At 41.5% G+C, this 23,001-nt stretch overlaps 1 protein-coding gene across 1 annotated transcript; it reads right to left on the reverse strand.

Moving 5' to 3' along the window:
• Window positions 1–21,992: 21,992 nt before the first annotated feature.
• LOC145406308 (BTB/POZ domain-containing protein KCTD16-like) lies at window positions 21,993–22,844 on the reverse strand. The gene has a single exon (XM_080277471.1). The coding sequence runs from the start codon at window positions 22,842–22,844 to the stop codon at window positions 21,993–21,995; it is 852 nt and encodes a 283-aa protein (XP_080133597.1).
• Between the last annotated feature and the right edge of the window lie 157 nt (window positions 22,845–23,001).

The raw sequence follows: 23,001 nt of genomic DNA on the forward strand, positions 1-23,001 counted from the left end.
ATGATGATGATGATGATGATGATGATGATAATGAAAGAAGGGGGACGTGGACCGCATATATCTCGCCCCTCCCCTCCTCCTCGTGTCTACCTTATACTGAAAGGCGGTGAATAATATAAAACACAAATCTTTATAATGTGGATCACTTCTTGCTACATCGTTGAAGTCTCCATGCGTCAGGTTTTGTGTGTGTGTGTGTGTGTGTGTGTGTGTGTGTGTGTGTGTGTTTTGCAGAGAGAACATTACAAAATATAGAGATGGTTGAAAGGAACGCAGAAGTCGGACTTGGGTGGTGGTGGGGAGGGCGGGGAGTATACCCTGTGAAGATGACACTATTGATTAGGTGGTACTGCCAGGGTGAGGATTCAACCACAGTTTATCTGGACGACATCTAGTAAAAGAAACACTTATTACTCTGAAATATTTAGTGTCCTGAGACGTAGGTAGTGGGTGGGGGAACATTTCACTTTATCCTTATTAGAGACTCAAAAAATATGTAGATAATAGCCTCGAAAAGGAGCGTTGTGGTGTGGATGTGGATGTGATAGGAAGCGTTATGAGGAACACACTGAGGTGGTTTGGCCATGTGGAGAGGATGGAGGGTGAAAGACTGACGAAGAGAGTGTATGTGAGTGAGGTGGAGGGGGGAAGAGGGAGGGGGAGGCCGAGGATGAGATGGAGGGATGGGGTGGAGAGGTATATGAGAGAGGGGGGTGTGAGTTGGGAGCAGGGCAGTGAAATGGCGGGGGACAGGGCGACTTGGAGGCGATTTGTTTGTGGCCACCCCAAACGGGATTGAGGCGTCTGGCAATGGATAGATAGATAGACAGAATAGCCTCGAAAAGACATCTAGGGTTGCTGCTAGTCGGGGTACATTATATTCCTCCATACACACTATTACTTAATCGTACAACACACACAGGTAATTTTAAACCAAATATAGTAGGATAGACGCTTCAATTTACCTGAATATAAAGAACTAAACACAGGCTTCAATATGTCAGCCAATAACCTAGGTCTCACGCTGGAAATTCGAATGGTAAAACAAATTCCACTTTCCGCACATTCGTCAGCGTTCCCCGGACCTGCAGGGAGGTTGGTAAAAATACAATTAATTGAGGAGAATCAAGACTAATAGTGGGGCTCCTGCGCTGGCCTGGATGTGGAAGTTCATGCATTTCTCCACCTTAATTGGACGCCACCGGAAGAGAGAGAGAGAGAGAGAGAGAGAGAGAGAGAATACATAGTGCCGTTTTATGTTATCAAATCCATTTCTTCTTGTTTTGCAAAGTATTAACACACTATATTTATTTTTACTCCAACTAATAGCACAAAAAAAACGACACTGGCATATTACCCACGACACTCGGCTCCAATTTCACTAAAAGCCCATGTCCCCGAGAAATGCAGGTATATTTCGACAGTCCAGAGCGCTGTGTTGAGCTCGTTATTGAACTTCGGTGAGTTGAGTCCGTAGAATTTTATGAGGGGTTAGTGAGAGAGGAACTGTATGTTAGTAAAAACACTGCACGCGTTTTGTATTCTTTAGCTGCTGTATCCCCAGGAGTGAACGCGTTTTGTATTCTTCACCTCCTGTACCATCAGAAATTAACATGCTTTGTATTCTTCGCCTCCTGTACCTTCAGAAATGAACGCGTTTTTGTATTCCTTCCACGTATCCCCCTCCCCACCACCTTCCCCGCTTTGAGATCTCATGAATACACATTTCAAATTCCCTTTTCCCATGGGCGATTTCCTCCTACGTGCTCTGTCAGCTTTGTGAGGCTGGTGGAGGCTCAGGGTTTGTCTAGGTAATCTTTCCTGTCTTGTTTTTCCTTTCTTGCCAAGTTTTTCCTGCAGGTACTCGTGATATAGTTGTAGTTTGCATGAGGTTTAGTACTATTATCATCAGCAGCAGCAAAACATCATTATCATCATCACTGTCATCATCATCATCAGTTTTAGGATCACTTTTATCAATTTCACCAACACAACCATTACCATCATCATCATCATCATCATCATCATCATCATCAGTTTTAGAACCATTTTTACCATTATCTCAACCACCATCATCATCATCATCATCATCATCATTAGTTTTAGTACCATTATCATCACTATCACCATCACCACCACCATCACCACCATCCTCATCATCCCATTCCCCGTTATATTAAGGTGGGTATAGTCCAGATATGGGAAGAATCACAAAATATGTAGGTAGGTAGGTAGGTAGTTAGGTAGGTAGGTAGAGAGAGAGGGAGAGAGAGAGAGAGTTTTTCCACTTCGTTTACTAAACCCTGTGCCTCTCTTCCAACTCCGACGTAATTTTTTTTCTTTCTGTTTTTCCTTTTCCTCTTCCTCCATTTCCTCACCTCCTCCTCCTCCTACTCCTCCTCCTCCTCCTCCTCCTCCTCCTCCTCCACCACCTTCAATACCACATGTTTGGATACATCGTCTTTAACCCAGTTCCTTCTCGGCTTCTCAATATTTTACTTTTTCTTTATCGCTCTCTCTCTCTCTCTCTCTCTCTCTCTCTCTCTCTCTCTCTCTCTCTCTCTCTCTCTCTCAAAGCTTCCCTCGTTTTTCCATATTCATTGTTCAATCCACTTTTTCAGGAATGATTTTTTCTTGTTCTCCGACCGAGCAGTTTTCGTGTATAGATTCCATTTTTGTGTTCCTTCCAATACTGATACAACTCGTTCCCCTGTCCTACAACTGTTTCTTTATTTTCTTTATTTCCTTTCTCGCTTTTCTGTCTTTTTTTTTTCTTCTTTCTTCTATCTGCCTGTCTGACTTTCTCTTATACTTTTCTTTCTTTCTTTCTTCTTTCTTTCTGTTGTCTTTCTTTCTTTCATGCTTGCTTGCCTTTTTTCCAGTCTTTCTTTTATCTGTCTATCTATCTATATCTCTTCTTCTTTTTCCCTTCTTTCTTTCTTTCTTTCTATCTGTCTGTTCTTCTTTATATCTTTCTTCTTTCTGTTTCTTTTTTCTGTCTTTCTTCTTTATATCTTTCTTTTTTCTTTCTTTCTTTTTTCTGTCTATCTTTCTTTTCCATATCTTTATTTCTTTCTTTCTCAATTTCTTTCCCGCTGTGGGTATGGAGGCTCAGAATCTTCCCGTTTTAGTGCCTGGAAAAATTCATTGTTTTTTTTTTTTCTTTCTTTCTTTTTTTTGACGACAGACCGGGGATATTTTCATCATGGCGAGAGAAATCATTTTGACATCGTTCAAACGCAAATATATGATTCTATTACCTCAACGCAGCAACATGATTTGGATTGGCAGTGGGCAATTAAATCGGTGTAACTTTGTGCAGAGAGAGAGAGAGAGAGAGAGAGGGAAGAGAGAGAGAGAGAGAGAATTTAACCTTGAAAAAGTGTCTACCTTTTGTTACACTCGCCCATCTCAGACAAATACCATTGCTTTTGTTCTAGCCGATCGGACTCCTGGATACAGTCTGTTTCCCCCTCGTACTTCTTCACCCCGTAGACAATTGGGGACCTGGATTTATATTCTATTGTTGTGAGCCATATTCTAGGGGAAAATTGGGCCTGAGAAAGAGTTGATTTGCTGCCTTAATAACTCTCCATATTACACCAGACTCAGTACACATCTTATACAACCATACTATCTACCCAAGGCATATGACAGAGGGGTGTGTGAGTTGGAGAAAGGGCAGCTTGATGGTGTAAGACCGGGTGGCACGGAGGCGATTTGTCTGTGGCCAACACTTTCGAGATTAAGGCAGCCGGCTATAGATAGATACATACAGACAAACAAACACACCGCAATACGAACACACACACACACACACACACACACACACACACACACACACACAATTTATATATATATATATATACATACATACATACATACATATACCTCCTTGCCTCCTCTCTCTCTGCTCACGGGCTTCCTGAGTGCAATTTCACGCCTCATTGGAATAATGGAATGTCAGATACCATCATGGGTGTTGTGACAAGACAGTTTGAAAGATGAAGTAAGTGTGTGTGTGTGTGTGTGTGTGTGTGTGTGTGTGTGTGTGTGTGTGTGTGTGTGTGTGTGTGTGTGTGTGTGTGTGTTACTATGTTGGACGAGACGGAGAAATATGGGACATAATAATAATACAACATTAAGAAAGACGAGAGAGAGAGAGAGAGAGAGAGAGAGAGAGAGAGAGAGAGAGAGAGAGAGAGAGAGAGAGAGAGAGAGAGAGAGAGAGAAGAGAAGAGAAGAAAGGAGAAAGCTATACATAAGAAATGGAGGGATAAGGGAGACGAGATTGTCCAGGGAGCAAGGAGGTGTTATTGAGGTAGATGGTACAATTCTGAACGACACAACAGGGAAATGGCACTGTTCTTTCCCCTCCTCTATAATCATTTTTTTAGTCACCTCACGTTTTTCTAAAGATGTGTTTCTGTGTTGTTTTGGGGACGATAGACGTGTATGTGGTGGGGTGGATGGGATGTGTGTGTGTGTGTGTGTGTGTGTGTGTGTGTGTGTGTGTGTGTGTGTGTGTGTGTGTGTGTGTGTGTGTGTGTGTGTGTGTGTTTCAGTGGGAAGAAGAGAAAAGAAGTCTCGTAGTGATGCACAGGGACTTAAGGCAATACACAGATGATGGAGCAACTTAGGTAAAAGAAAAAGATATAGAAAAAATTATACAGCAAACCCATGTCTAAAATCAACACAAGGATGATAGAATAACTTAGGTAAAAAGAAAAAAGTTACAGAAGAAAATAATACATCAAATCTACACCCTGAGTCGGATGCACAAATATGAATAAAACACATACAGTGATAAATGTATATGATAATGAATAAAAATGTAGAGTATAGGGATAATGAAAAGATGAGAAGGCAGAGGAGTAAAAATAACTGAGCTCGGGCTGTGAAAAAATAGGTCTCGAATACACAGATAAACAGAAAAAGCACGTCCATTCCCAGATCATTTTTTGTAATAAAGAATGATAGCAGTGATGGATGGGAACAATTAGGAGATGAAAAAGTTTGGAGAAGAAAAGAAACTGGGGCAGGCCTGTGAAAAATAGTTCTGACAAATTGTTCTTGGCCCACCAGTCTTATCCCTCTGCCTGCCACGTCTTCCATGCCCTCCTTCACATCCCTTTTCTCCTTTCTTGTCATTTCCTTTCATGTCTGTTTTCTTCACCTCATTTTCTTGCCCCACCAGCCTTCTCCCTCGGCCTGCCATTTCCCCCCTTGCCCTCCTTCACTTCTCTCCTTTCTTTCTTGTCATCTCCTTTCATGCCTATTTTTTCAAGTCATTTTCTTCTTTTGCAACACGTACATTAGCATCCCTAAGAGGTGAATGGAGGTCTTCTTTATTTACGCCAGACGATCTTACTCGCCACTGTTTTCATGACCAGATGATCTAATGGCTAATGGTAAATCTCCGAAGGTTTGATTATAAGGGACTAGATTGATTTAACCATTAGAATTTAAAGAAGAACTTGTGTATTTTACTCTGGCTAACGTCTGGCAAGTGGGGGTGAATTTTTGTGTGTTGTAGGCACAGCTCAGTGTTATCAGTATCTACCCTCCATCATCTATTCATACCTTACGCCCATTGCCACACCCACGCCCATACCCACCGACTGAGCCGCTCCCGCAACACAAAAGATACTACCAGGTAAGTTTCCAGGGAGGCGCAATTTAGGGAAATTTAGGGATTTTTTTTTTTTTAGAGTAGAGAGATATTTTAAGCGATAAAGAGTGATGAATATAAAGTAGGTATTAAAGTGTCACAGTGTCCCCTCAAACTCTTGCTCATATTCCACCCTTAAGCTGCAATAGGGGGCAACCATGCAAGAAATTGACCTGGGGCATCCACACACACACACACACACACACACACACACACACACACACACACACACACACACACACACACACACACACACACACACACACACACACACACACACACACACACACACACACATCAGCCTGGGCCCTTCACACGGGTGGACAGGACGGAATGACCGAGGTGGCCGGGCGGAAGAGACAGAGAGAGGGGAGGGTTGAATTTAATATGGGTGGGGATAAAGAGAGTTAGAAGGGAAAATATAAGGGAGAGAGAGAGAGAGAGATGAGGGGTGCTGGTGATTGCTAGTGAGGGTACGTGTGACTAACTGTATAGGATGTGAGAAATGAATGATGATTGAAGGTGACAATGAAATAAAAACAAGAATAAATAAATAATGAATACTACTAGTAAAAAAAGGAAATTAAGTTAGTAATAAAAATGATGTAAAAGATGAACAGCCGATGAAAAGCTATGGATTTCTTTTTTTAAGTTAGTATCGAAAATATATCTGCTTGGACGAGAGGGTAAAAGAGACCAGTGAAGGGGTAACAGTGTAGAAACCATTGTCGTTAAGGAAAGAGTGAGCCAGATTTCCTCTCCTTCTGGTGTTAGCCGCCAGATGTCTGTAATTCTGCAAGGCACACACACACACACACACACACACACACACACACACACACACACACACACACACACACACACACACACACACACACACAGAATACAAAGACCTTCATCGTCTGCGGATTTTAGGTTTTTGGTTTTCTTCACACACACACACACACACACACACACACACACACACACACACACACACAGAACCCCCAAAACACCAAACAAACCTCAATAACCAATAACGCGTTGTATAATTCCTCCGCGTCACACCAAATATCTCTAAGCCATAATTCTCTACGTGACTCCCTTCCCTTTAAAATCTTTCCTGGCAGCGAAAATTATCACTAAAGGAAACTGAGTCAGGTCACGCCACTGGTCCACGATTATTATTTTAGCGAGACACGAGACTAATACAGATTTTCTAACTATATTGTGAGTATTTTTGGTCGAATTCTGTGGAAGATGTGGTTTTTATTTTTGTGTGTGTCTGGCTTGAGACAGACAGACAGACAGACAGACAGACAGACTGAGACAGAGACAGAGACAGACAGACAGACAGACAACAGACAGACAGACAGACAGACAGAAAGCGGGGTGAGGGGGAATCTTGACAAACATGAGATAAACAGAGGAAAAGAATAAACATATTAAAAAAATATATATATATATAATGAAATGGATGGGAATCGGTTTGATCTGTAGATAATTTCGTGTTGATAGGGAGAAAAGAAACTATAAATGAATAGAAATTGTAAGAAAAAAAAAAGTTTAAGTGGAAAAAGAGTACAGTATAAGGAATGAGAGTATAAGTGAAAAGAGAGTATAAGAAAAGAGAGTATAGGTGAAAAGGGAGTAAAAAGAGGGCATAAAAAGAGTATAAGTGAAAGAAGAGTATAAGGACAGCTTAAGTGAAAAGGTATAAGAGAATAGTATAAGTGATGAGACAGTATAAAAGAGAGTAATGGTGAAAAGAGAGAATAAGAGAAGAAAGTATAAAAGAAAAGAGAGAGTACAGAGAGAATATAAGTGAAAAGAGAACATAAGAGAAGAAAGTATGAGTGAAAATAGTATAGAGAGAATGTAAGTAAAAAGAGAGTACATAATTTGAGAGCACAGGTTAAAAAGAGTAAAAAAGAGAGCATGGTTAAAAACATATAAAAAAAAAAGAGTACAAGTCAAACATGCGTAAAATAAAAGAGAGAAAGAGTGAAAATACCCACAAGGGAGCGAGAAAAGTGGAAGTGAAAGACTGTTATTGGAGAAAAGACTGCGAAAAGTTTGAGAACATGTTGAGAAGGTAAGCAAGAATTTTTAAGCGGTCTGAGAGAAAAGAAAATTTTAAAAGAGTATATTGAGGGCTCTCCAGGGGTGTCAGATTTCACGTGTATTTTTTGTTTAAAGATTTCAGATTTTTCGATAAGGTTTTTTCTTACTGAGAGAGAGAGAGAGAGAGAGAGAAACTCGATGACCCACCTTTCTCCCAGACAAAACACAATGAAAAAATAAAAACATAGAAGCCAGAAGGAGAGCAAACCCATAAATTTCAAGAAACTGAATTTACGGTGACGAGAAGGACCAGGGGACCAAAAATCTGGACCGTTCGGGAAAAGGGAAGACCGAAAAAAATGAGACAGAAATTAGGGACCAAAAAACATGGAGAGATGAGAATAGAGAAAAACTTAGTGTATGAGAATAGGAGGATATAATATGGGAGAATGGAATCAACATTAAGTAATATTGGCCTTAATTTGCACAGATGGAGACCGAAAATCTGTAAGGGTCGTAAATTAGACCGAATAGAGACCGACAATAGCCGACTCAAAACCTGCAGTGGTGGGAAATTAGACCAAAATTACAGACCGAATTAGAGGACCGATAATCTGCAATGGTCGGAAATTAGGAGACCAAAATGAGAGACCGGAAACAGAAGACCGACATCAGGACACCGAAATAAGAAATCAAAATCAGCAGACCGAAATCAGGAGACCGAAATCAGGAGAGGTGGAATGGGAAGGAAAGGTTGGCGAGGGTAAAAAGAAAATGATTCATGAGTGTGATCTGCATAACGTAAAATTTATTGCTAAAGAAAAAAAATTGGCCAAACTTCCCTTCAAGAGAGGAGGGCGAATCATCAGTCCACCTTTGGTTCCTTCTTCTTTGCAAAAGAAAAAAAAAAATGGATCATGATAATTAAAGGATCTAGTCATCAACAAGAAGCAGTAAAGGAATATAAAACTTTTATTACCAGTTTAGAGCACACACACACACACACACACACACACACACACACACACACACACCCATGCACGCACACGCACGCACGCGCGCGAATATTTGCATATTTATGAACATGTGGTAGCCTCTGTCAACATGGTGGTAGGGAACAGATTGTGTGTGTGTGTGTGTGTGTGTGTGTGTGTGTGTGTGTGTTCTCTCTCTCTCTCTCTCTCTCTCTCTCTCTCTCTCTCTCTCTCTCTCTCTCTCGCTCTAATCTCCCCTTCCTCTCTCATCAAGCGTCATTATCCCTTATCTTTAGTGATCATTTCCATTCATTTCACTCCTCTTTATTGAGCATCATTTCCTCTTCCTTTTCCTCTTGCCTCACACCCAGAATGGCTCTCTGTTCTACGTTTTTCTTTATCGCATTGACGTGATAAAGATTAGTTTCCTTGTTACAGATGAAGGGAGATTAGAGAACTGTGTGACTTAATTTTGCTCGTGTGTGTGTGTGTGTGTGTGTGTGTGTGTGTGTGTGTGTGTGTGTGTGTGTGTGTGTGTGTGTGTGTGTGTGTGTGTGTGTGTGTGTGTGTGTGTGTGTGTCAAAATCTCGTTCACATTTCTCCTCGTCACCACCACCAACATCTCGCTTGTCGCACCCGTCTCATCATCATCATTTTCATCATCATCATCATCATCATTACTTTCCTTTACACTTTTATCAAATATCCCTCATTTCTTCACCTCTTCATCCCAAAACCCCGAAGATCAAAGAGGAGAGGCTGGCAGAGATGGCAATAGAGACAAAATGAGAGAAAAAGAGGAAAAGGTCCGTACAGAGCTGAGCGTTCCTCTTGACTCTTATTTCTGGGGAATGTACTCCTCTTGGTCCGACGAGAAGTACACTAATTGCCCTCGAAAGACCTCTCCAGTCCACCTAATAAGTCCGGGGAGTCCTTGTGGTTGAGACGTAGCCCATGAGAGGTTGTCAGTGGGAAGAGAGGATAGAAACTGTAAGTAAGAAATGAGAAAGATAGTAATACAGAAATTCAGCTCACGAGAGGTTGTTTGTATGAAAAGATGAGGAGCGAGGAAGAGAGGAAACAGAGGACAGTAATAAGAAGTGAAAAAAGAGGAAAGAGGGGAATACACATTAAACAAGACATGAGAGGACAAGCGAGGGAGAAAGAAATGAATGTAGATAAGAATTGAGTAATAAGGATTCAGTGAGATAAAGTTTTGGAGAGAGAGTGCTGTGAGGAAGGGGGAATTTATCTAAAAAAAAATGGGGTAATGAGAGAAGTTGATAAGACTCATGAATATTAAGCCCCCTCAACACAATGGCGACCCTTTCTAAGTTATTCTAGCTATTATTACGAGATTTATTTCATTTCAGGAGCGCCCTATCGTAGTGAAGGGGTCAAGGAAGGCTAACTAACTCCTCCAAGTCAAATCTTTCTGCTTGTAATTCTATTTTTTAACTCAATACTCCTTTATCCTTCCTCACTTTATCAAGCCCCCCATTCCCATATCTCACCCTCTTCTTCCTCGTTACATAAACCACCTAAAACTAATTAAACCCTGCCCTGGTACTCTCATTTCAGCACCATAGCCTCTCTGACTCTAATTTATTTCTGACAGCAAGGGTGTTTTTTCAGCAAGGGATTTTTTTTACTCCCTCCCCTCCATTACAATACATCACCAAGTTTTCCCCCTCACATTATAAAAAAAACAGACTCTCTCTCTCTCTCTCTCTCTCTCTCTCTCTCTCTCTCTCTCTCTCTCTCTCTCTCTCTCTCTCTCTCTCTCTCTCTCTCTCTCTCACTGTAGCCTTGGTATGCATCGTCTTAGAGTCATGTCTAGAAAGCACAAGAATATTTTTAGACATTAAAGGCCTTAACAGTTTACAAATATCGTTGCTCCCTCCCTCGCTCCCTCACTCCCTCTTTCTCTCTCTCTCTCACTCAGTCACTCTCACTCTCTCACTCACTCACTTACTCACACTAAGGCTCTGTCAGGCATCACCAAATAGGGTTCCCCAGGACACACATGAATATATCTTGACATTAAAGTCTTCTTCAAATCTTGAATTATCACCGCTCACTCACTTTCCCACACACTCTCACACTGTCTCTCTCTCACTCACTCATTCTCATACACTCAGACTCTTTACTCCACATTTTCTCACTCATTCACTCTCCCACACTCATTCTCACTCACTCTCTCACTCGCTCTCTTCATGTCTCTCACTTACCCTCAGACTCTCGCTCACACTTATTCTCGCTAATTCACTCTCCCAAACATTCACTTTCTCACTCATTCTCTCACATTCATTCTCCCACACTCTCACTCCCTCTCTCAATTTCTCTCACTCTCACCCACCCTACCTCTCAGTCCCTCTCACTCTCTCTCTCTCTCCCACTCTATCACTCACTCTCACTCTCTCACAGCGGCTTTGGCAGGCTTCACCAAAGAGGATTATCTCGGAAGCACTGGAATATATCTAAAGACTTACGCTTTCCACAGATTTACGAATATCATCTCTCTCTCTCTCTCTCTCTCTCTCTCTCTCTCTCTCTCTCTCTCTCTCTCTCTCTCTCTCTCTCTCTCTCTCTCTCTCTCTCTCTCTCTCTCTCTCTCTCTCACTTTCTTTAACTTTACGTTCATGGAGTAAGAGGTTACCCTGAGAACCTAAATTTTTCCCTTTTTTTTTTTTTTAGTTCTATTTTTGAGTTCTTTTCAGTTTTTAATTTTCCGGTTTTTCTACTTTTTCAGTTTTTTCTTCATAATTTTTCAGTTTCCATTACTTCAGCTTTTTATTTTTTTTTTCCGGATTTTACGTTTTTTTTATAAGTTTTCCATCTGTTTCCTGTTTCTTTTTTTTTTTTTTTTCAGGGCTTTTAGCTTTCAAGATCTTCCAGTTTTATTCCAGATTTTCCAGCCTTCTTCGGAAATCCAGGGCTCCAGTTTTGTTCCGTCTTCACCCATATCCTCCGTAAAAAACAGCCAGCGTCGCGACAGCAATAAGAGGGGATTTGTATTCATGAGATGACCAACACTTGTAGAGCACAGATTCTTTTTCCCTTTTATTTTTTCCTTTTGTGTGTGCGGGGGAGGAGGGTAATTTATTCTCAGATTATTTGAGCCCCAGATTTTTCCCCTCTTTTATTCTTCCTTTGGGGGGAAGGGGGAGGGTAACTTGTTGTCTGATTAGGATGAGGAGTGTAGGAATATTTCATGAGCTTGGTGCCTGTGTTCAATGTACTCCTTAATTTCTCTTCTAAACTTTGCACAATAATTTGGCGGTAGTCTGAAGCTAAAAAATATGACGTATAGTACACCTGTTCAAATATCTTCGTCCTGTTCCAGATCGGAGAGGACAGAGAAGGTCGCGATTTGTTTAATAATACTTGACTTTTTGCACATTTGTCCAGTGATGTGATGGGAGAGAACAATTACAATACATTATAGTCCAGTATTTCAAAGCTCATCGTCCTGTTTCAGAATGGAAAACACAGAGAGAGTCATCGTTTGTTTTATGTCCCGATTTTTCCATGTTTAAAGTGATGGAGAGGGACGCCTTCATGTGGTGGCATCGGCAAAAAAAAATCGCTAAAGAAGTGACGCAACGAACCTCCCATGCCACTCAGAACACAAGCCTTAATGCGGCCGTGATAAGTTTTTCCTCACGTTGTCTTTTTCTCTCTTTTTTTTCCGTCGTAATAATGTCATCAAATTATTCTGGAAATGGGGGACTAATCAGGTAAGGGCAGCTCCAGCTATGAATGTCAATGGGGCTTTGGTAATGCTGTTAGAGGTGGCTCCCTGGCTCTATTATTTCCTTTATTATCTCGTTAGTACTTTATTGTTTGTGTTGGTCTTCTCCCTCTTTAGTCACTGTTATCTCGCTATTACTTTATTTTTTTTCTTCTCTCCCTTTTGTCACTCCTCTCTCTCTCTCTCTCTCTCTCTCTCTCTCTCTCTCTCTCTCTCTCTCTCTCTCTCTCTCTCAAGTTAGAGGAAAGGCACCATTTGCACACTTAGTAAAAAAAGGACCATTCTCCCGCCAAACTTGCCCCCCAAACTTCAGATATAAAACTCCAATTAAAACTTACTTTAACATTTTCCGGCGTGAGTGATGAGGTGCAAATTATAACCAGAAGGGAGAGAGAGAGAGAGAGAGAGAGAGAGAGAGAGAGAGAGTTTTTCCCACAAAGGATGGGTGATGTATGGTCCAGAGAGAGAAAAATAAAATGACAGAGAGCTAATCAACAGCGTGTCATTTAATGGGCCACACTCTCATTCCCCCACCATTCAAGCCCTCGGAATCCATACTCCTCTACGAAATTAAGAGTCTGTGATCTCAGGTTTGATATCATGTCCGCAAATCTCAAAAAAAAAAACAAAAAAAAAAACAGGAAAGCTAACTTGTGAAATAAAACCCATAAGAAAATAATGAGGCCCGTGTCTAGGCTTGGTTTGACTAGGTTAAATTGGGCTTGGTTAGGCTGGACATTGGGAAGATGAGGGATTAGGTCAAGGTAGGCAGTGTTCGGCCATGTTTGGTTAAGTTAGGGTAAGTTAGATTAGCCCACGTTGGCCTGAGGATTGGGTTAGGTGAGGACTGGCGGTACGTTAGGCAGGGATGGGTTCGGTGTTAGATTAAATTAGATTATGCTAAGCTAAAGAATAATATAGGTTAGGCAAGGTTATTATAGGGATCAAGTTAGATTGGACAGGGCTAGGTTAGGTTAGGATAAGGACTGAAGACAATCAAAGGGATAAAAGTCTTTGCGTTGATGATGTTAACGGAGAGAGTTTTAACACCTCACCCCGGTGGGTTCATCATCCTTATTGTCTTTCGTATCATCATCATAATTATCCTCATATCCTCCTCCTCCTCCTCCTCCCTCTCCTCCTCCCTCTCCTCCTCCCCCTCCTTCTCCTCCTCCTCCTCTCCCTCCTCCTCCTCCTCCTCCTCTCACCTCATCTTTAAGGCACATTTCTTTAAAGCATTGTCTCAGCGTCTACAAAGCTCACAAAGCCTCCCCCAGCGACGGACACAAGCAATTAAGGCGAGACAATGAACTCTGAGAAAATGCATAGAGCTGTCCGTCTCTTCTCATCGAGTCTCGGAGCCTTCGCGTGGTGGCACAGAAATAACTGAGCGGCTGCACTGCCCGGTTATACAAACGTCCCTCAACTCCCTCCCAATCTACCAGAAAAAGAGGATGGTGGACTGTAAAAGAATAGCAACCTCAGCCTGCAGTCCACTGAGTTCACACAAGCCTCGGAGCTGAAGAGAAATGGAAAACTGTCCTCTAAAATATGACACAGTTTCGTATTCTTATTGGCGTGGTAATTTTCGTAACGTATCTTCTGAAGTGATTTATTTTAGTAACACATTTTTCTCAGGGACTGCGCTTGTGTCGCCTCTTCCTCAGCGACTTATTTTAGTGGAGAAAAATGGGGAGAGAAGGGAATGTGTGTCAAAGGTAAGAGAGGAGAGGTGTGTGTGTGTGTGTGTGTGTGTGTGTGTGTGTGTGTGTGTGTGTGTGTGTGTGTGTGCGTCAAAGGGAAATCCTCCATCTCCCTCTCCTCCTTCCGAAGTCCTGAGGGGAAAAAATATACCTAACTTCCAGCCCCCATTTCCTCTCTTCCTCGAGGATGCCCTAATTTTTTTTTAAAGAGCCACTTCAGACTACCTATTAAGTTTGAGGTGTCCTTCTAGAGAGAGAGAGAGAGAGAGAGAGTGTGTGTGTGCGTGTGTGTGTGTGTGTGTGTGTGTGTGTGTGTGTGTGTGTGTGTGTGTGTGTGTGCCTTAGTGATGTCACGCACAGTCCATAGGCACTAATACTAAGCTTCCTTCTTCATCTCTGACCTGCTGCTGACTTCACCGTGTAGATCCCATGCCGCTCCTGCTGACTTCAGAGGTGCCAGGTGGGTTGAACTTACCTGCTATTCTTGAACCACCACCATCAGTTCCAGTTTCTTGTCCATTTGAGCTTTCTTTTCGCAGTAACTCTTCCATAGCAATTTATTATTCATAGTTTGCATTATTACTGTCTTGCATGTTATTTATATTGCTTTAACATCGATAGGTTTGTATAAATAACATATATGACAATATTTACATGTCATTGTGTGGATATTAACTAATAGGAAGAGATGCTGTGGTAATTTTTTTTTTCTCTGACAAAGTTCTCTAACATTTTTCTGCTGGGTGTTGTCAGAGTGGAGGGTGGATTTGACTAGTAACCAAAGAGATTGATTCCTACCTCACAACTATGGCTCAATGAATTTCACGCAACCACGACATACAAGTTACTGGAGTAGCCCAGTCCCGTCAGATGAAAGAGGACTGGCTGAGAGCTTCCTTAGACCCTTGGTGTACACTCGCACAAAGAAATGTGTTGACCCAGGCGATCGATGATCTCTGAATGGGCGCTGGTACTGTACAAGTTTTTCCTTTTTTTCTTAAGCAAATATTTCTGAAAGGATAGTGTAATTCATGTTCTTTTTCTTTCGACTGTGGTGATAAAAAGTAATATATATATATATATATATATATATATATATATATATATATATATATATATATATATATATATATATATATATAAAGGTGGAGAGATACTGGAAGCACACAGGGACCTAGTGGCACTGATTTTTCTAGAGGGTACAGGGGTGGCCTTGGCTGGAGCTTTCAATATATCTTTGGTATCATATCGTTCGTATCGTTTATAAAGGCCCCAGCATACTTCCATTGGTAGGTCTTGGTCATCTAATGGCTGCTCTCCACATTGCTTGATCTCTGGCAGCCTCCCTATGCAGTCCTTTATCCTTGCGGTCACACTTTATGACCTCGTCCCAAGTCTTTTTCGGCCAACTTCTCACAGCTCTACCCCCGACGTTCACACTTCTCACTTTCCGTATCCAACTCTCATCCCCCATCCTCTTTACATGGCCAAACCATCGCAGTTTACCGTTCACCTTGTTTTTAAGTAGTAGCAGTAGTAGTAGTAATAGAGGTGGTGATGGTGACAATAGTAATAGTAATAGTAACGGTAGTGGTACCAACATTAATGGTAATCATACAATGGTTAATACCATTTTACGCAATTTATATATTTTTTTTAGAAGCACCTTTCAGTGTTCTGGTAAATTACTCACTGAATGTATTATATCCTCTTCCTGATTACCCGATGCTAAATGCTTACCGTTTGTTGAAATGCCGGGTTGTTATTTGAACAATGAAATTATCATTCAAATTTACCGCGATACAAGTTTAGACAGAATAATTTAGTGCATCATCAGCAATTTTCAAGCCTAAAAAGAAAGAATCATTTCATGGACTAGAGTTAGTTCATTAAATATTACTTTTGTGCTTCATGTTGTCATTGTCATCAGCGTTAGTTATTTTCGTTAATACTGATAACTTGTTTCATTTTTATTGCTATTGTTATCATTAGTAGTAGTAGTTGCAGTAGTAGAATCAAAAGTAGTAGTAGTAGTAGTAGCAGTAGTAGTAGAAGTAAAAGTTGTAGTAATGGTAGTAATTAAAAACACTCATTATTACACACACTCCACCTCATTATCTCACCTGGAGACAACCTGAGGGCTTAATAAAACACCTGCTTAATTAACCCTTTTTATTATTATGTATATTACGAAAATTATCACGTTAGCATTTAAGTGCATTGTTAATTCCACTCTACAGCTGACTGCTATCAATAACAAGTGGCTAGGGTTTATCCTCTCAGTTATTTAAGTCATTTTACAGTTATTTATTTATTTATTTATTTACAAAATCACTGACAGGACATACGTTGCCCATTGGTTAGTGAGAGAAAATCTGTTAATCCTTATCGCAGAGTGACATTTTAATCTTGTTATCTCCAGACGATTTTTATTTATTCTCTCTCTCTCTCTCTCTCTCTCTCTCTCTCTCTCTCTCTCTCTCTCTCTCTCTCTCTCTCTCTCTCTCTCTCTCTCCTGGAGGGATTATACAGGGCCTCAACTAACCCTTCCAGTACCCTAGCCTCTCCTAAGCTGAATAAAATCGTCTGGAATTAACAGGAATAAATAAGTCACCGGTTTCAAGGCGCTAAGAGTAGGGAAAATGGAACTAGAGACAGAGGAAAGCGGAACACAGCAAATATAGTTCTTTCACCTAAACTTGGCCCAGATTTTCGTCCTTGACAGCTTATTTCACGCCAGAGAGGCCAGAAAAAAGAATGCTACGGCTCTACATCCCTTCCATAGCACTTCTTCGTGACTAGATCTTATTCTAGTGCTAAACTCTTACTACTACTCAGCATTCAAAATGGAGAGATGGTAATTTTAGGCCAAGTTAGAGTAAATAGAGCATAGATTCACATAGAAAGAATAGAGTGGTCCCTATTTCAAAAACTCAACCCCTTCAGTACAAAAGTCATTTATATTTAATTATTGCTTCCGCCAGAGTAATTTATCAGGCTTAAGGGAGATGTCTTAGAGGTTAGAAACTAGGCCTATTGGACTGACGTATATCTTCTAACTTTTGCTCTTACCTACCGATTTCATTCAGACTTTTCGAGCTGAAGGGGGTGAGATACAGCATTCGTAAATCCCTTCAGTGTGAGACGTAATTAAGTGTTTTGAACGATGTTAGAGGTGTTTTGAAAGTAATTAGACGTGTTTTGAATGTAATTAGAAGTTTTGAAATTAATTAGAAGTGTTTTGAAAGTAATCAGAAAAGTTTACAGTGATTCAAAATGCGTTTCTTGACGTAAATGAATCAAACTGTGAATGTTGATATAAAAAAAATAATTCAGACTCCGAGTGTTGAAGTAAGTGATTCATATATCGAGTGTTTTCAGTAAAACTGATTCAGTTTGTGAGTGTTGACGTAAAAGGTGATTCGCGTGATTCAAGCAGTGAGCAGGCAATTAACTTAAAAAAGTGATTCAGCTCTAAGTGTTGCAAAAAGTTACTCAAACTGTTAATGTGGACGTATAAAGAGATTCAGATTCTGAGTGATGACGCCAAAAGTGAATCGGACTGTGAGTGCTGACGCCAAAAGTGAATCAGACTGTGATCGTTGGCGCCAAAAGTGAATCAGACCGTGAGTGTTAGCGCCAAAAGTGATTCAGATTCTGAGTGTTGGCGTAACTGATTCAGATTTTGAGTGTTGACGTAAAAAGTGATTCAGGCTCCAAGTGTTGCAAACAGTGAATCAGACTGTGAGTGCTGGCGTAAAAAGTGTGAGAGGTTATAGTATGAATGTGAAAGTATGACTAAAAAATGTGGTGGTGGTCCCTCTCATACTGGGATGTGAGCCAGACTCCTCCTCACCTCACCTCACCTCTGCTCATGTCACCAACCTGGGTACAAAGCAATGGTCACGTTACTTAAACACTTATACAGAGTTTGTTGTGTGACCTATGGACCCCAAACAACGTAATTCATAAGCACGTATTCAAGGTGACACAGAAAGCTTCGCCGCACCTCTTCCTTAGCTATTTATTTTGTACTTTACACCTTAACATTCTCTTGTGATCTGTTTATATATCTTTAAAATCGACACATACATCAGTGACATACAAGAGGATAGTAAGATGTAAATGTGTGGAATAAATCGCTAAGGAAGAGGTGTTACGTGCTCCCACAGCCACTTCGAACACGACCCACATAGAGAAACGAAAATCACCAGAGAGATCAATACATGCATAAAAATGTACAAATAACAATCTTTCTGAGCTGAGGATAAAATCTGATATGAAGGGTTGGCTCTGAATGGAACTAATTTGCATGGAGAAGTTCATTATATATTACACATTACATTCCTTCATTAATAAAAAATCATCACTTATTTAAACTTTACGTCAAGATTTATTATTTGTCTGGAACATACTTCACCTTCAGCTCAGTGATATCCATATTGTATGAGATCTATTTATTTATTTTTATTTTTTTTTATTTTTTGCTGGAAATAACTCACGATTAATACCAAGTGCTTTTTCAATTATTATGCAACTTTCCTGTCATCACTCTTCATTAAGTTAAACTTCGTGACGATCTTCCATGCTGAGGAAACTAATCAGCACTAAACATTAAAAATAATCATGATATGTTGCTTACAATACAGTTACGGTAATGCAGAGAGTCAGAAGTCTGGAACCACAGTGGAAAAATATGACTCTCTCTCTCTCTCTCTCTCTCTCTCTCTCTCTCTCTCTCTCTCTCTCTCTCTCAAAGAAAAAATACACCTACATCCCCCAGATCATACTGACTGAGAAAAAAGACTGCGAATGTGCACTATCAGCATGACGGTCACGTGAGGATCTTTTTTTTTTTTCTTTTCCTAGTGTTTCCAGACTTTTGACTCGCCCTGATAGTTTCAAATGACGCCACATACTCTTCCTAGACAGTCCTCTCACGGAGCTACTGACTAAATTAAGTGGACAGGCCTCTTGTAGCGAGACAGGTTGGCGTTCCTTACCCCTCACACCTCCCGCCCTCACTGCTGTTGCTGTTGCTGTTGCTCCTGTCACTGCCCACCTCCCAGCAGTGTCGTAAAACCCACACTGCTCTCACCTCATCGCTAAAAGAGCAACAGCAACCGTAAATAAGTATGATTATTTTAGTCTCACGTTCCATCTTATAATATAGTTTCGTACTGAAGAAAAGGAGTATAAACTGCAACACATGAACTACTTAACAACATAAATATGAATAGATCATTATGTCAGGGTGGTGGCAGTCCGTCTTTTATTGCGTGGTCAAGTGGATAGAACAGCAGACTGGATGGAAGGGGAGAAATGCAAAGGAATGCAAACAGCAAAGCTCTGAATGGTCTGCTCGAGGCTGTTTTTTGCGGAGAAGGCTATAACTAAGTGATGCACTGCACGGTAAATCTGTCTAATTAGACTGCTAATTACAAATGAGGAAGCAAAATACGATCATAAACCAGATTTATATAGCAAAAACTGTGCAGGCATGTAAGTCCTCAAAACGGAACCACATGGTGTGTATGTTTCAGATCAGACGTTAGTGAAGGGAAAAAAATAATTTCACGTTTAATCAACCTCACTTTTGCACTGGCATTGTCACCGTTGTTTACTTAAGGTAAATGTCTTCAAAGAATCACTAAGTAGCTCAGAGACTATGATGACTATGCGTGTACATAACAATAGGATATGCTCGTATAACCTGGCAAACAAATAAACCTATTGCTACTCATGAACAAGAAGACCAAAAATCATTGTTAATTTTATACCAAACATTAATCACCAGATCTTGCAGTAATCTTCAATAATATGTGCAAATTTGCTAATTCTATATTTTCCTCCCGTCCTGCTATGCATCCTATGTACCTATTTAGAATAGTCCGTTGGTTTTCACTTGATGGAACTGGGCCACTCCCACAACTTGAATATGAAATCGTTGTTGCATGAAACTCGAGGAGCCTACAGTAAGGTATGAAATAGGAATGAGTCTCCTTGGTCACAAGTCAGATCACCCCTCCAATCTGGCCCCTTGGCCAATGAGTGAACTGAAAAGAGTTACGGATTTTTGTCAGGCTAGAACAACACGATATAGTAATGATGATCAGCTTCTCCACATAGCGATTTTATGCCATAAGCTTCTAAAATCATCTCTTATTCTCCAGTCCTATCTCTTCCTGTCATAAACAAATTGTTAATACTCGTATCGTTCCTGAGCAAATTTTCTTCGAATTTCACAGAAGAAGAAATAATAATACAAATAATATTATTTTCATCTTGCCGACATGAGTGATGAGATTAACAGCAATAATGTTTGACATCTCACAGGGCTTGAAACAAATAACATTTTTTTTAAATCATTCTTTTGGACTAACCTGACGAAAGCCCCTAGCCCTTTCAGTTCAGCTGAAAGCCGAGTGTGGTTAGACTAGAGAGCTGATTTGAGTAGTAGCCAAGGAGACTCATTACTAACTCACAGCTAAACCTGACTGAATTTTACGCCACCACGACTCAGTAATTAAGCTGTGATTGTGCCCCAGTTCCCTCATGTGAAGACAAACCGAGTATAGCACCATTCCTTTGTTATTCCCTGGAAAAGAGAAGAAATCTGCAACATAATAATCCATATTGAAGCAAGGTTTCTTCCCTCGCCAACCCCATTTCATTCAGTCTGCCAACCCGACCACCAGATGGCAGCACGGACATTCATCAAAAGTTATGCCTTAAGGAATGAACGGAGTGCCTCCTTTACATCCTATCTGTGTATGTGCAGTGCTTGGTATACACACTGGTTCATTTTCCTTCGTACTCTGTCTCATTGCCATCAACCAGTAAATACTTTCTGTTGTAATTAAAAAGCCAGTAACGGTAATAGTCTCACATTACCCCATATGAGGGCTTGGATGATGACTAACCTACTTCCCTTGATGGCATCGCTTGACTGTAAAAACCTCCAGTTACATCTTGGGATTCAAACCAACGCACCTGGCACACTGACCGGGGCGATCTAACTACACCACGAATAGCAGAAAAAGAATCATCAAAACAATCCCAAGCAGTGATGTCCCCTTCCCTTCACTCCAAGCCATCCAATTACAACTGAATATCACAGATCCTTCTAATCTGTCACTGCATTGATTGTGGCCGCGTAAATGCTTGTAGTCATTATCGTGCTACACAACATGTAGCAAATCTCAAAAGAAGCTAGAAGATTGTGATTAGCCAGTATTTATGCATGAATAATATCATTAAGGAACAAAATAACAGACTTCTAACACCCTGTTGCCTAACCGACGTGCTTTGTAAAACTGTGCCTGACAAACAAATTCAGTTTGTTCTTAAATGTGGGTCACAGAGGAACGCAAATTACACAATACTTACATAAAAATTTCTTGTTGGTTGATTAACGGACGATGATTTTCTCAAAGAATTTTACATGTGAAACTTGTGAACAACTGACAGCGAGTCTTCCATATCACTGATGTTCGTACTAATGTCAACGTCTATGGAACATTACCAAAGTACAGATAAACTCACTAGAGCTGCGGCTTGGTGACTACGTGTTCTTGCCGTGTGCTTTTAAGCAATAATACTTTACGGTAATGCTGTGTAGAGCGCTGGGGCCACACACCCACAGGATGGACACGGAATGACACACTACATCGAGCGATCCCACGATTTAGAACAAGTACGAGATGAAAGGTCGCGGAGCAGAATCCACGTCAGGACCGGTACATGTGCAGGTGGTGGGGGGGTTGTGTTGTCAGAAATCGGAACTTGTTGACAATGTAGGGCGCCTTGTCTTACGGTTGGACCCCCTGACTGACCCCCGCATCATTTTATTCTCTCACCCACACATACTCATTGTAGTGGTTCCATCGGTCTTCCTCGTTGTCCATACCCGCTTGTTTCTTGTCGATGACGATGCCCCCCGCTGTGCTGGAGCCGCAGGACCCGACACACTTGTACCCCGCCAGCATCAGCATGTCGAAGGCCTGCTCCAGGAAGGTGTGCTTCAGGAAGAATCTAGCCGCGTACCTGTCCTCGCCACCTCGGTCCGGGTCGCGAGATTCATTAAGTGTCTCACCGAACACCTCGCGACACAGCGTTACGCGGCCGCACACCAGGATCCGAGTTATCTTACGGAACTTTACGTCGCCTGCCATCCCGTCACGACCGAAGGCAAACGTTCCGCGGTACCCGATGATAATGGTCCCCGTGGTGGTTCGCACTGTGTAGGCCGGGTCGAGGGGACTGAGGGACTTTGGAAGCGTGAGTGTGTCGAGCATCTCCTGTAGCTGGAAGAACTCAGCCTCCTTCTTCAGCCTCTCGCGCTCACTGAAGTTCTCCGGCAGCACAATTTCCTGGTCTCGAAGGAAGTCTAAGATGTACCTGAAGAGGACTCCGTCGCGGTCGATGAAGAACCTGCCCTTGGAGTCACGTAGTACTGGATTCTTGGATTTTCCGCAGAACATTTGACCAAGGAGGCTTTCCTGGTCCCGCTGCAGGGTGGTGAGGGCGGTGGTGTAGAAAACTCCCCCTACATTCAGCTCCACAATCGAAGGGAAAACCTGGACGATGCCGCTCATGGCCGACCCCGCAGCCTGCAATGGGTGTTCCGGTGGTGGCTGCCCGCTGTTTGACGACGCTGAGGACGAGGAACCGTTAGGTGGAGCTCCGTTGGTGGCCATGGCGGCAGGGCGGCTAGGATGGCGGTGTGGTGCGGGTGGAGGCGGCCCCAGGAGTGAGGAGCTAGTCAATACCGCACACCAACACACACACGCGCACACCAAACGCGCACGTACTGTACACACAACACATACGTAGGCCTGTACACATTACGTACCG

This window comes from Coenobita brevimanus, chromosome 70 (assembly GCF_032717465.1).
Source record: "Coenobita brevimanus isolate Jiangsu-jjx chromosome 70, ASM3271746v2, whole genome shotgun sequence".
NCBI classification, from domain to species: domain Eukaryota; kingdom Metazoa; phylum Arthropoda; class Malacostraca; order Decapoda; family Coenobitidae; genus Coenobita; species Coenobita brevimanus.

Coding starts and splice junctions, on each gene's coding strand:
- LOC145406308 (XM_080277471.1), bottom strand. CDS start 22,844: ATGGCCACCAACGGAGCTCCACCTAACGGTTCCTCGTCCTCAGCGTCG.